Source organism: Heteronotia binoei, chromosome 3, assembly GCF_032191835.1.
Source record: "Heteronotia binoei isolate CCM8104 ecotype False Entrance Well chromosome 3, APGP_CSIRO_Hbin_v1, whole genome shotgun sequence".
Lineage (NCBI taxonomy): Eukaryota > Metazoa > Chordata > Lepidosauria > Squamata > Gekkonidae > Heteronotia > Heteronotia binoei.
This window is the reverse complement of record NC_083225.1, coordinates 22,362,711-22,375,316: the sequence shown is the minus strand read 5'-3', so window position 1 is coordinate 22,375,316 and position 12,606 is coordinate 22,362,711. Positions and strand designations below refer to the sequence as shown.

General features: G+C 46.9%; 1 protein-coding gene across 1 annotated transcript in view; it reads left to right on the top strand.

The window, feature by feature from the left end:
- Positions 1-12,339, top strand: part of AKAP11 (A-kinase anchoring protein 11) — a 40,217-nt gene extending 27,878 nt beyond the window's left edge. Inside the window, exons 9-13 of the mRNA XM_060233576.1 lie at positions 1,888-2,043; positions 6,152-6,235; positions 6,906-6,952; positions 10,268-10,428; positions 12,093-12,339. Of these exons, the coding sequence (XP_060089559.1) occupies positions 1,888-2,043; positions 6,152-6,235; positions 6,906-6,952; positions 10,268-10,428; positions 12,093-12,245 (601 nt within the window). The 3' untranslated portion in view covers positions 12,246-12,339. The remainder of the gene's footprint in view (positions 1-1,887; positions 2,044-6,151; positions 6,236-6,905; positions 6,953-10,267; positions 10,429-12,092) is intronic.
- The last annotated feature ends 267 nt before the right edge of the window (positions 12,340-12,606 follow it).

Below are 12,606 nucleotides of genomic sequence, written 5' to 3'. Positions count from 1 at the left end.
GGGTCATGGGTCTGAGTGTTCTCAGTGACCCGAAGCTGTGCTGTGCTGTGTTGGGGAAGGACTGTGGCTCAGTGGTAGAGCATCTGCTTGGGAAGCAGAAGGTCCCAGGTTCAATCCCTGGCATCTCCAAAAAAGGGTCCAGGCAAATAGGTGTGAAAAACCTCAGCCTGAAAGACCCTGGAGAGCTGCTGCCAGTCTGAGAAGACAATACTGACTTTGATGGACCAAAGGTCTGATTCAGCATAAGGCAGCTTCGTATGTTCATGTTCATATGTGCTGTTAACTAGCTGAAGTCGTACCAACTGCAGAACTGTGGCTTCTGGCTGTATTATTGTTGGAGTTACGACCCTCTATTTATGTATTATGTTTATGAGATATTTTACCTTTGTTGTGTTTGATTGGATGTGTTTTATTTGTTGTCGTTGCAGTGTTTTAATGTTGTAAGTCGCCCTGAGCCCGACTTGCGGGATAGCGCGAGGTAGAAATCGCAAATTAAATTAAACTATATTAAATTATCTCATTTTGAGTTGTATCCTGCCCTCCCCACAAGGGGGCTGAGGGCAGGTTCCAACATAAAATTCACAGTATTTAAAAAGAAACCAACAAGTTAAAACATCTAAAACCAGAAAGTGAGTAGAAAATGCAGCAGCCGCTTTAGAGGCATTAATTACTTGATCAGCCTTTGTCAGTTTCTGCTGGATGGTCCAAGCTGGCCTGATTTTAACAGATCTCAGAAGCTCAGCCGGGCCTGCCCGGGGATGAGAGCCCACCCAGGGAGTCCACGGTCACTACGCAGAGGCAGGCAACTGCAGGCCACCTCTGAAGGTCTCTTGCCTTGGAAACCCTGTAGAGTTGCCCCATAAGTTGCCTGCAGCTTGATGACACTTCCCACCACCAACAGCATTAAACAAACTGGACTAGTTGCCCGGGTACTTCAGGGCCCAGTTCCAAGTGCTGCTTGTTACCTTCAGCGGCTGCTGCCAAATGAACCTCTCTGCCAGGCGAAGTCATGTTTGGAGGCCCTGCACCTCTCCTGCCTGCCTTTATGATTTCTGGTGGGTTCCTGCAAGACACGAGGCCTCCTCGGCTCTTCTGCCCTAGTTTTGGGAATGCCTTCCTTGCATCTGTGCACCTGACACTGAATCTGTTGAGTTTTCCTTTTTTTCCACTGGTTGTTCTTAATTATATTTTATTGGTATTTTTATCTGGTTGTTCTTAATTGTAGTTTATTTGGATTGTTTATCTGCTTGTCTTATTTTTAGTGTTGCTGCTGTAGATTGGCTTGCGCACACACGTACACACACTCGGCAACGCAGGTGCATGAGGAGTATAACGTGCCTCAAGTGACGCCACATTCTAGAATTCACTTCTAGTTGAAAAGCTCCCCTTTGGCTCTTGACAGCTTCTACCCTGGGAATCGTGTTGACCTCTAAGGTGTTACTGGACTCCGACTGGGCTGTTCTGCATGCAGACCCCCATGGGGTCCTCAGAAACCCTCTTGTTGGGATCCTCTCCTCCACATCTCTTCATTCACTGGGAAGGAGGGCACTGCTTTCATACATCCTTTGTTGCTTCACATTTCCTGGTCTTTCAGTTCATATACCAACAGCAGATGTATGATTAGCAACTGAAGGCAGTTGAAAGCAACTTTGAAGCCCTCCTCAAAAGAAATGGTCTTCCAAAGGGAAGAATCCCCTAAAGTCAGGCTTGTCAGTGCTTAAGACATCACATCTTTTGTTTCGGAACACATCCACCGATGGATGGCACCAATGGACAGCCAGCCAGCCCCTGGGATAGGAAAGAAGGAAGGAGTCTCACCCCTGTAGTTAGGGGGGATGCTGTGAAATTCTGTGTAGTGATGATGCTGTCATTTTCCTTTCTGTCTAGCTCTGCGGGAGAAGAGGGCTTCCGTTCTGCAGAATCGGTAATCAGCCAGCAAATGAGTCTCAGCACCGGCGACGACAGCACTGGCAGCTGGTCCAACCTGAGCTTTGAAGATGAGCAGCCCGAGGAGAACAGCAGTTTTCTCCACCTCAGCGAGAGGTAACTGGAAACACCTCCTTTCTCCTGTGCTTTCACTTGCGAGGAGGCTTCCTCTGCTTAAAAAGGGTCTCTTCTTACTTGAATTCACCTTGAAGAGTGTGTTATTTCCACCAGAAAAAAATGTAGTGCAATCACAAAGTATCGTATAATATAATATAGTATCGTAAAACATAATATTTAGATTCATGTGTGATTAAATAAAAGCCATGGTTTAAAAGTATGATTTTTGTGACATTTTTCACACAAAGTATTAATTCTGTGGGGTCTGATGCTGTAAGAATTTGTTGTGCTGCCTTTTGGATATGCAGATACCATGGCACAAGTCCACCCAACCAAAGTTTTTGCACACTGTCCAAAATACTCACACTGAGTAACAGATTTCGGTATCGAGACTGCCATGCCAAGGGCGCTGATGTGACTTATAGCATGGCAGTGTATTTGTTGTGGGCATTAAATAATTCTATTTCTGTATGTATTTATTTATTTGGCTATTCATACCCAACTTTTCTCCCCAGTGGAGAACAAAAGCAGCTTACAGCGACATTCCCTTCTCCTCCATTTTACTTTCACAACAACCCTGTGAGGTGGGTTCGGCAAAAAAGCGAGCAGCTGACCCAGGGTCACCCAGCAAACTTCCATGACAGTGGGAGGAGTTGAACCTGGACCCTTCAGGTCCTAGTCTGTCACTCTAACCCCACTACACTGAGCTTGCCCCATGTTTCTCCCCCGTAGGGACCCAAAGCGGCTTCCCTCGTTGTCTTCACCTCCGTTTCCCCACAGAACAACTCTGTGAAGTCAGTGAGCTTGAGGGCGTGTGACCGGCCCAAGGTCGCCCAGGAAGCTTTCATGGCAGAGTGGAGATTCGAACCTGGGTCTTCCAGATCCTAGGGCAACACTCTAGCCACTGCACCACTTTGGCATCCAGTGCCCCCTCATGAGGTAATTTTGTTGAAATCTTAATCAGCTGGAGGTCTGAAATAAATTCCACGGTGGCTTTGTGCCATTGTTCATTTCAGCCTTTCCTAGTTATCTTTTTGGACGCCATTATTCAACTTTTTAAGGCTGCACAGGGATCCCCTTTTCTGTAGAAAATACTACGCCGCTTATCTATATAGCACTGGCGGCATTACTGAAGGTTGTAATTCCTTTTCTCAGAAAAAGAATCAGTGATTTGGAATCATCTCGGTTAGTATCAGCAGCCTTGATGGCTTCTCCCACCTACTTGTATGGCTTTCACAGCTGCTGCTGAACGTTCTCTTGCTCTCTCTGAACCCTTCTCTTCTTTGCGGTGGTGGCCGGCAGTGGCTCCAGCTTTCCGCTTCTCTGCTTTATGTCATCCCTCCTCATAACTATAGCATTTGAGGCACTCTGGGAAAGCTTCCTGCCCCCCCCCTCCCCCCATTTGTAGTGCCTTTTTAGAACAGATGGAAAGCTGCATTCCAGTGAGGCGAGAGGGACAGCAGGAGAACGGAGGAGCTGGTGCGCCTAGCAAGGAGGCAGAGGGAAAGGAGAAAAGGATGGGGGAGGCGAGGAGAGGAGAGGGCTCATGGAATTGGGGGAGGGGGCGTTGTCAGACGTCTCTCAGATTGAGACAAGCAATTTCCAAGCATTTTAGAACACTTTACCCATCCAATCCAGATCAAGTTCACCCTCCTCTAACAAACCATCTAAATCAGTTTCTTGTCAACAAAAACAATACCCAAATCATACTTTATTGTACACACTTGAGGAAACTGAAACCACAAGCCCCAGTTTTCCTCTGGTGGTCATGCTATGTCTCTGCCTTGGTTCCTCATCCGAATGTTCTTTCCAGAAGTGTTTGTGTTCTGTTTTCCTGTTGCTGAAGCCCTGCTCCTCTGGTTCCCCCCTGCCTGCCGCTTTGCAGGGTTTCCCCTTCTTTTCGGTGGAGCAGATTGTCTTGCCTCTTTAGAGCTCCTGTCGTCTCGCTGCTTGGCGAAGCCTTGCTTTGGCCTGGTCTGACCTGTGACCTACGTGTGGTCGGGGTCTCTGTGGTGCTGGTTTGAAAGAACCTCCTATCTTCACTCTAATTGCTTTATCTTTTGGCACTCTTAAGAAATTCCCTCGCCGGAAATCAAATTGTTTGCCAGAGAATTTTCAGCTCACGCATCAGTTGAATTTGATAGCCTGGTGATCGATCAGTGTTTTCAAGCAGTTCAGCAGCCCTGCCATAGGTCCCGAGACTCCACCTGTTTGTGCCATGACAAACATTTGTTCTGTGCATTTGCTTAGATCGGGGTGGACCCCTAGCCCAGGGGTCATGTGCAACCCCGATGCTAGCATATTTGGCCTTCTCAGAGTTGACCACAAAGTATGACGAAATATTTGCCCCTGATTTTTAATTTTAACAGAGGAGAGAACCCACGCTTTAGCCACCCCCTGTCTTTGGGATTTGGCACTTAGGCTCTGACTATGTATGTTGCTCTGTAAATATGAAGCCTTCACTCCTAGATGGTAATGGTACTGGCCTTATCTGGGATGCTGCTCACTTCACATTCAGAAAATTCCTTTCTGGCCCTTGTACCACTGGGTGGCAATAAGAGAAGCCTTTGAAAAAGTGCAAGGCTGTTAATGCGGTAAGAGAGGATTGTATCTTTCTGTTAGCTGCATAAAACTGTAATTATCCAGTAGGATACCAAAACCGTGCGACCAACACTTTCCTCTGGGAATATGCTTTTCGTTCATTCCCTGTTTAAATGGACACCATATACACCAATGGTCCATCACAGTCAGCATCGCCAACGCAGACTGGCTGAGGCTCTCCAGGATGTTGGGCTGAAATCCTTCACGTCATTTGCTATCGAATCCTTTTAACTGGAGATGCCAGGGACTGAACCTGGGATCTTCCACTTGCTAAGAAGAGGTTGTACTACAGAGCCGTGGTGCCGCCCTGGAATTTGGGGAAATGCCTTTTCCTAGATTCTTCGGTCTTTTTTCTTTTTCTTTTCTTTTTTTGGCATGTGCAACATTCTCCTGGATGTGCCCAGTGAATTTTTATTGGTTTTGTTTGAGTGGCAGATCTTCTCCCAGCCATAGAGCAGAGTGCATCTCCGATTCCCCTTGGTTTCATTAGCGACCCCTGTGGCGTTGGGGCAGAACTGCAGTTTGAGAAACAATGGGTAAATGCCTAGATTCCCCTTACGTATGTGGAACTAGTTTGTATGGTTCTTTGGATCCAGACCACCTACCTGCATGGACATTCCATAGGTTTCAAAATGCAAGCTGAGCTGTTGCAAGTGGCAATAGCAGCATTTTTCTCCTTCCACCGCCTGTAGTCCTGAGCGCTTGGATGGAGTAGCATGTGTGTGTCTCAAGCCAAAGTGCTTCTCTTTGTTTGTTTGAGTTTTCATCTGCTTATTAACTACTATTTTAGTTGTTAATTATTTCATTGAACGGAATGGTTCTGTTGCAAAGGCAGTTAGATTAACCACCTGTGATCCTGATGCGTTGAATTTTATTTGAACATAAATCTTGGAATTCTCAGTGTCTCCTGCCTACTGTCGTTAGAGCACTGCTAGATACCTTTGAATGAAGTGTGTGGTTTGAAGCTTTTTTTAAAAATACCAGAACTCAGGAAGATTTTTAATAAGGGGAATATTCCTATTCTAATAAGTCTCTCTCTAAATTTACTTCCAGAGCAAAGCATTGTTGCCAGAGCTGGTACCAGAGGTGGTGCAAGAGTGCGCTGTGGCCTTCAAGGGTTCTGGTTCATTTCCCAGCATCGCTAGCTAGAAAAATAGATACTCTTTGGCTGGAGGCTGATTTGAGCTCCTGGAGAGGAGCTGATGCTTCTCAGAAGAGATGATACCAAATGAAGTCAACCAGAGGCCTGACTCAGGACAAGGCTGCTCATGTGTTAATAAAACTGGAGATGTCTGGGAATGAAGTTCTCCTAGACTAAATTTTGCTAGTGAAAAAAAGGGGTGTTGTGAACTGGCCCCTTCCTTCAGAACAGTGCTGATAATGGAGCTTGCTCTTCGTTCTTGTAAAGAAAGGGGACCACAACTCTGGACTCCAGCATGGAGGCCAAAGTTCTAGTTTGAGTTAACTTTTTTTCTAGTTCAGCTCTGTTCTCTTCTTCCTCTGGCAGTCTTGGTAACAGCAGTAGCTGGAGCAGTCTTGGTTTAGAAGGAGATATGTATGAGGAGAATTTATCCTTTCCAACATCAGACAGGTTGGTCGAACCAAGACACTGGAACAGATGGGTTCCTCATATTTTAATGCATGAAGTCATTCCTTCTCCAGATGAAAGGGTCTTGCATTGATGACATGTGATTACATTATCCACTACTTTTCATATAATCATAATTGCCCCTAACAAATCCATAATAAATGGGTTCATTTTTACTTTGCTACAGCATGAATGTTCTAGCAAAAATATATTTTTAAAGTTCTTATGCATGTCCTGCTTGCTTTTCTAGATGCTTCCAGTTATTTCTTTATAAAAATGAGAGCTTGCTTCCTACAAGATTTCTGGGTTGTAGGTATTTTCCTTCTTCTCAACGTATCTTCCCCCACCCCTCTGCTGAAATAGCCAGGTCATTGCTCTAGAACGGAAATGAACTTTTCTTGTTGCATTAAAATTGCAGAACATTGTGGGTTTTTCCTTCTTAAAATCAATCAGTTTTTAAAGATAAAAATAAAATCTACTTAATAGCTTTCTCTGTTTTGAAAATTTGCAAGCCATGTGACAGGAAATGGTGTGTGAAGCAAAGTCTCCTTTCACATTCATTCCTTGTGCATTCATACTATTTTTCCCCTTGAATGTTCATCATGGGCCTTTGGGAATAGACGGCCTTAACAAGTTCATCTGTTACAATAATTCTGCCTTTTTTTTTTCCCAGTGACGGAACAGAAGATAAAGAAGAAGAGCTGAAGAATACCATTCTAGGTAATATTTCTAGCCCTAGGGGCAGTGTTTCTTGGGCTGCGATAATCTTTTGGAGGATAATCCAAAATCCCAGTGATGCAGCTTTTAAAATTTTCTGGTACTATCAAACATTGAATTTCTCTTCTCTGTACTGTCCCAATTTGCCAAGTTTTCCGTTAGCGAGATGGTTTTATAGAGCTTGGGCCCAGGACTTTGTTTAGTGCCAGGGACAGCCCAGCAATAGAGAGAAACAAACAAGCTCCCTGCAAGGACTTGTGGGGGCTTCTTCATCTTCCCCCGAGCCCCTTCCTCACACTGTACTCTTCTCCTGGCAGTCCCCAAATCTTCCTCATTTCTCTGCTTCCTTCTCTCCCACTCATCAGACTCCTCCCCACCCCTCCACCCCTATTTATTATTTATTTACTTCCTGGATAACACCTGCCCCCCCCCCGCTTTGTCCCCAGTGGGGATGTAGAAAGCTGGCACCCTTCTGCTCTCCTCTCCCTGTGAAGCGGATGAGGCTGTGCTTGTGTGGCTGGCTCAAAGTCTCACCCAGAAAGCTTCCATGGCAGAGTGAAGAGTTGAACCTGGGTCAGCCACATCCTAGGCTGATTCTAGCCACTACCCCACACTAGCTCTCTGCTGTCCCCCGTTCCTTCTCTGTGGCAGCCACTGCTCAGGGAGTTGCCTGGTGGCTGGTGCCAGGCCTGGCCAAGTCGCACAAGTTATGTGGAGGCCAGAGCCACCAGAGTCACCCCGCCTGGTGGGTGGGCGATGTAACAAATTGGGAGAGTCCCAGTGTCGCCATGGATGACACTAGGTCCATCGCCTGGCTGGAGGTCGTGTCATCAGTATGGACATTGAAGTCACCCAGGATCACTAGCCTTGGGTACTCCAATGCCCAGCCTGCTACAGCCTCCTTCAGGGATGGTAAGGCGCTGACTGGTGCGTTAGGCATCCGGTACACCAGCCATATCGCCAACCTCTCCCCAACGTCCCACGCCAGACCGGCACATTTAATACCATTGATCTCTGGGGCCGGGAGAGCCGGAAAGGAGTAAGCCTCTCGTATGACTAGGGCCACCCCTCCCCCCCACCCGCTAGTCCGTGATTGGTGAAAGACTGAGTACCCTGGGGCAGCCGTTTGGGAGAGAGCTACAGTCTCTCCGTCTCACACCCAGGTCTCAGTCACGCAAGCCAGATCCATGACCTGCTCAAGTAGAAACTCTCGGAGGACTGAGGTCTTATTACTTATGGACCTGGCATTGCATAACACCAATTATGGAGGTGAGTAATTCAACCTGACCCCACTACCTGCCACTGTCGAGATGGGACACAGACTGGAAGGGGGCCGAGCACCTCCATGTCTCCGTCTCCTTCCCTTATAACAATGCCTGTTCCCACTGTCATACCTTCCCCTCCCCAGGAGTACTGGGATCCCCAGACCGGTCATCCCCCCACTGGTCTCTGCAGCAGCCTCAGACCAATATATATATATAGGATGCCCTGCTTACAATCCTGTAGTATTCTAGTTTCTAATTTCTTCTCTCCCTACCTTTGCTAGCTAAGAACACCCACCCCAATCAGCCTACCATCCCTGCCAATTAACCTCCCCTAAATAGTTAATTATTTCTGAAACCCCTCTTAACTTCTACCCAGTTAATTAGCTAATAAATCAATCAATTTATCTCTGATGGCCAATTAAATTCTAAGCCCCAACCATCCACTAATGTATACTCTCCCCAATGTAATTAGCCAATAACTCAAATCAAATTTCTCAGTAGCTAATTGATTCAAATAAAATTCCAACCCAGTTTAATTCCTCTCCCCAATTAATCAGCCACTAATACAATAGGTTCAATTAATTTAGCAGCCAGTAATCACAAAACATAAATTTAACTCCCATCGCTAGCAGTGGAAGACAAGTTAAATTAGGTGGGTATTCACTAAAGTGCAGATTGCAGTAAATGCTGACATGAAAGTGCTGAGAATTAAAGTGCTAAGGTGGTAAAGCAGAGAGGATTACAGTGCGGTCTAAGTGCAGGAGCCTCTTCTATCCTATAAGCCTCCGCTAACCAGCAGCCTAGCAGACACGGGGGGGGGGGGTGTTAGAGACCCTCCTGGCTGTCAGAGTTCTTTGGGCGAGGGGCTAAATACACCAATACCGAGCTGAGCACAGTCCAAACAGCTGCTTCGTTGGAAGTCGCGGCTGAGTAGCGTTTAGAAGGTTTTAGAATTACAAAATTCTTAAATGACTGCAACTAAAAATTTAGCAGATGAAACATTATGATCCATTTTATCTCCATCCAGCACGTAAAAGGGCGTCATTACTGTACTTTCCTAGCATGTTTGTTATGTAGTTAAATAGTATGTCTAATCAAAGAGGGCATTTCTTTAAATTTCTTAAACCACTGCTGAACTGTAGAGGAATGGCCTTAACTTCCAGCATTTGGCAAAAATCAACCTTGCTGCACTAATTAAATGCAAACGGATAACCCTACGTTTCTTGGGAATCATTACAGCATTGCCAAAGTTTCTGGCCCAAGTGGAGCCTCAGTATCCGTACCTTTTTCAAATACTTCAACAATCGCTTTCCAAAAATGGTGAGCCCTTTGGCAGGACTGGGGGCGGGTGGTCGCGAAAACTGCACAGACCTGCACATGTGACCAGTTTTGGCGTGTCCCTGTAGCGATACGTGCCATTGATGGTGTATTTCGTGATCTGGAAGGCAGAACGAAAAGGAAGAGCCATGGGAGAAAATAAATTCTCAGACTTCCGTTGGCACTCCAAAATGCTTACTTTGTTTAGCCAGAAATCTCTTTCTGGCTTTACATTACAGGTTTGTTAACATACTACATATCGTGGGAGACAGCACACCTCCTCGTACCGTGGTCTGGGTGTGGGGACAAGATTAATGATATTCTGTTGCTGATTTTTTTAAAGAAGTTGAAAGCCTGGAGAGGGAGTGGCTGCTGTGAGAGGAGGGGGCAAGGCAAGTGCAGGGAGCCCCCTTTTGGGCACTGGCTTGTGTGGGCAGCTGCACCAGCAATGGAGAAACCATCCAGGCTGCTCCATGTCCCTGTGGAGAAGCCACAGCAGGTGCTCCTCTGCATAGCGGTCAGGTAGAAACCCTCTGTGGGATTGCACTGTTGGCTGTGTAGTTTCCATTGTATTTATGTATGTATTTTGCAAGATAATTTGCCTCTGGAGCCAGAGGATATAAATGAATGAACGCTGTCTCTGTTCCACAAGTTGCCACTGGATACGTTGAGTTTAGAGATTCCCAGAACGGTCTCCTACTGATCCCTGTTTTCCCCCCTTTTCCTGTAACGCCAGTCTTGGGACGCAAAGAGAAGTCCCTGGTGATCCTCAATGTTGACCTGGAGCCCTGCCTGGTGGATTCCCAGCTGAGGATGACGCTGCAGTGGCTTTCTGCTTCCCAGGCAGAGGTGGCGGAGCTCCGTTTCCACGACGCTGTTCCGAAGGAGTTTGTTCTTGTGAGTACAAAGAACGCCTGCGCCGCCTCCACTCCGCCCAGAGAGGTGGCAGTCCTTGGGTGGGACTGAAGTGCACCACCAGGCAGCTGCCATCAGCTGCATCCAGAAGGGCCTGCAGAGGAGACAAAGCAGCGCTGGGCTCATGGATGTCCTTGGTGGCCTTGTTCAGAGAGAGCATCTCACCAAGTGTGCTGGAGTCTGGCTCATGCCTGCTGATGAGGCTGGTGGAAACTACAGACATGGTCCATTCAGTGGGTCAGCTCACAGGGAGTTTTCAGGGATCAGAGGCAAGGGCCCCATTCAGGTTGTGGCTGCAGTGTGGAGGGGGGAGGGACAGGTCCTGTCTTGGAACCACGGGGGGGCCCACACAGCCTGTTACGAGTAGGTGGAAGTAGGTACGAGTATCTGTCACCGCCCTTGGAGGTCTCTCCTCCAAAGACTAGCCACGGCTGACCCTGCTGGAAGTCGGGAGAGCCAGGACCTTGCAGGCCTGACCTGTCTCTTCATAATGGTGGTGGCTAGTCTGTTTTCAATGGGAAGAAAGACCAGAATCAATTTGAGCATGCCTGTCTGTCTATTTATTTATTTCCCCCAGAGAGCACTGCGATCAGGGACATATATCCCCCAGAGAGCACTGCGATCAGAGACAAAAAATCTGTTGTCCGCCCCTGGGCCAAAAGAAGCCAGGTTGTGTGTAACGAGATCTAGGGCTTTTTCGGTGGCAGCACCAGAACTTTGGAACACCCTTCCAGAAGCCATAAGGGCCCTTGCGGGATTTGTCTGCGTTCCGCAGGGCCTGTAAGACCGAATTGTTTAAGCAGGCTTTTGCTGTTTAATTGAAAAAGGGCTGCCACCGGACATCTTATAGAATGCTGGCGATCACAGTCGAGAATTCAATACCGCTTATATTGTACTGAAGCAGCGCCATAGAATGGTTTTAAAACTGAAATAAGTAAATTATGGTTTTATATGTTTTATTGGACTGATTGTATTGTATAATGTTGTGAGCCACCCTGAGTCCGCTTGCGGAGAGGGCGGGATATAAATTGAATGTAATAAAATAATAATTATTATTATTTACTTTGGATTTATACGCTGCCCACTCCGCAAGCGGACTCTGGGCAGCTAACAATCATAGTCAAAATTCAAATGACAATGATAAAAGAATAAAAAAACATATATAAACCATTTAAAAACTGCATCTTTAGGTGCTATAAAAAGATTTCATAACAAAGGCAGTTTCTCCACATCTCAGTGCTCTGTTCCTTTGTTAAGTATAAGTAACTTGTAGAAATAAAAAAACAGTTGGTTAGAAAAACACATGTATTGGGAGGGAGAGAAGCTGTGAAAAAGGAGTAAAATAAGTTCTTTCATTAATTGCCTCTTGTTGAAGCCAAAGTCTGGATAGATTAGGGCTGGGCAAAACTGTGATTGATGGATACAAGGCAGCATTCTCTCTCTCGCTCTGTCTCTCCCTCCCTCCCCTTCCTCCCCCCCCCCCCAATGGAAGGTTGTGGGGAGCTTCATAGAGTAGAGCAGATTGTCTCATACTATCGCTGAAGCTTCAGTTTCAGAGGAATCCTCACGACAGGCTACCAGACTTCAGCCTGTACTGTTGAATTCAAGCCGTGTTTTGTTTTTGTCCCCCCCACCCCTCCCCGCAGCTTTCGAAGAGATTGCGCGAGAGAGGCTGGAAAGTGGGCGACCTCTTCCAAGCCGTGCAGAAGTACTGTGAAGGAGCCCTGGAAAAGGCTGCAGGTGGGGAGACGGCTCTGGGAAGCCAGACGCTCTTTGGATGGCTTCAGGGCTGCATCTGAACACCCAAAGAGATGCCGTTCTCATTTGGCACATTTCTGTTTCTGAAGGATATGAAAATGTATAATGCTTTCCCCCTCGTGAATGTGCTGCTGTCTGCCTCCTGAGGAACGTGGGTTGGAAAGTGAATGTAGCTGTGCTGTCAAGTTCACCTCTCTGTTCAGGCTGTGTGTGTGTGTGTGTGTCTTGGAGTTGTGCTGTGTTCATGTGCTAACCTGGGCTCTCCAAAAGTCCTTTCACTGCAGTCTGGTGCTCTGCTCCTTCCTCTGGGAATGTGTTCCCTTTTCCTCTTTTTCTCATCGCCTGCCCCCGGAACCTGTGTGGAGTTTCTCCCCCCCGCTGCTTCCTCTCGGGTGAGACGTG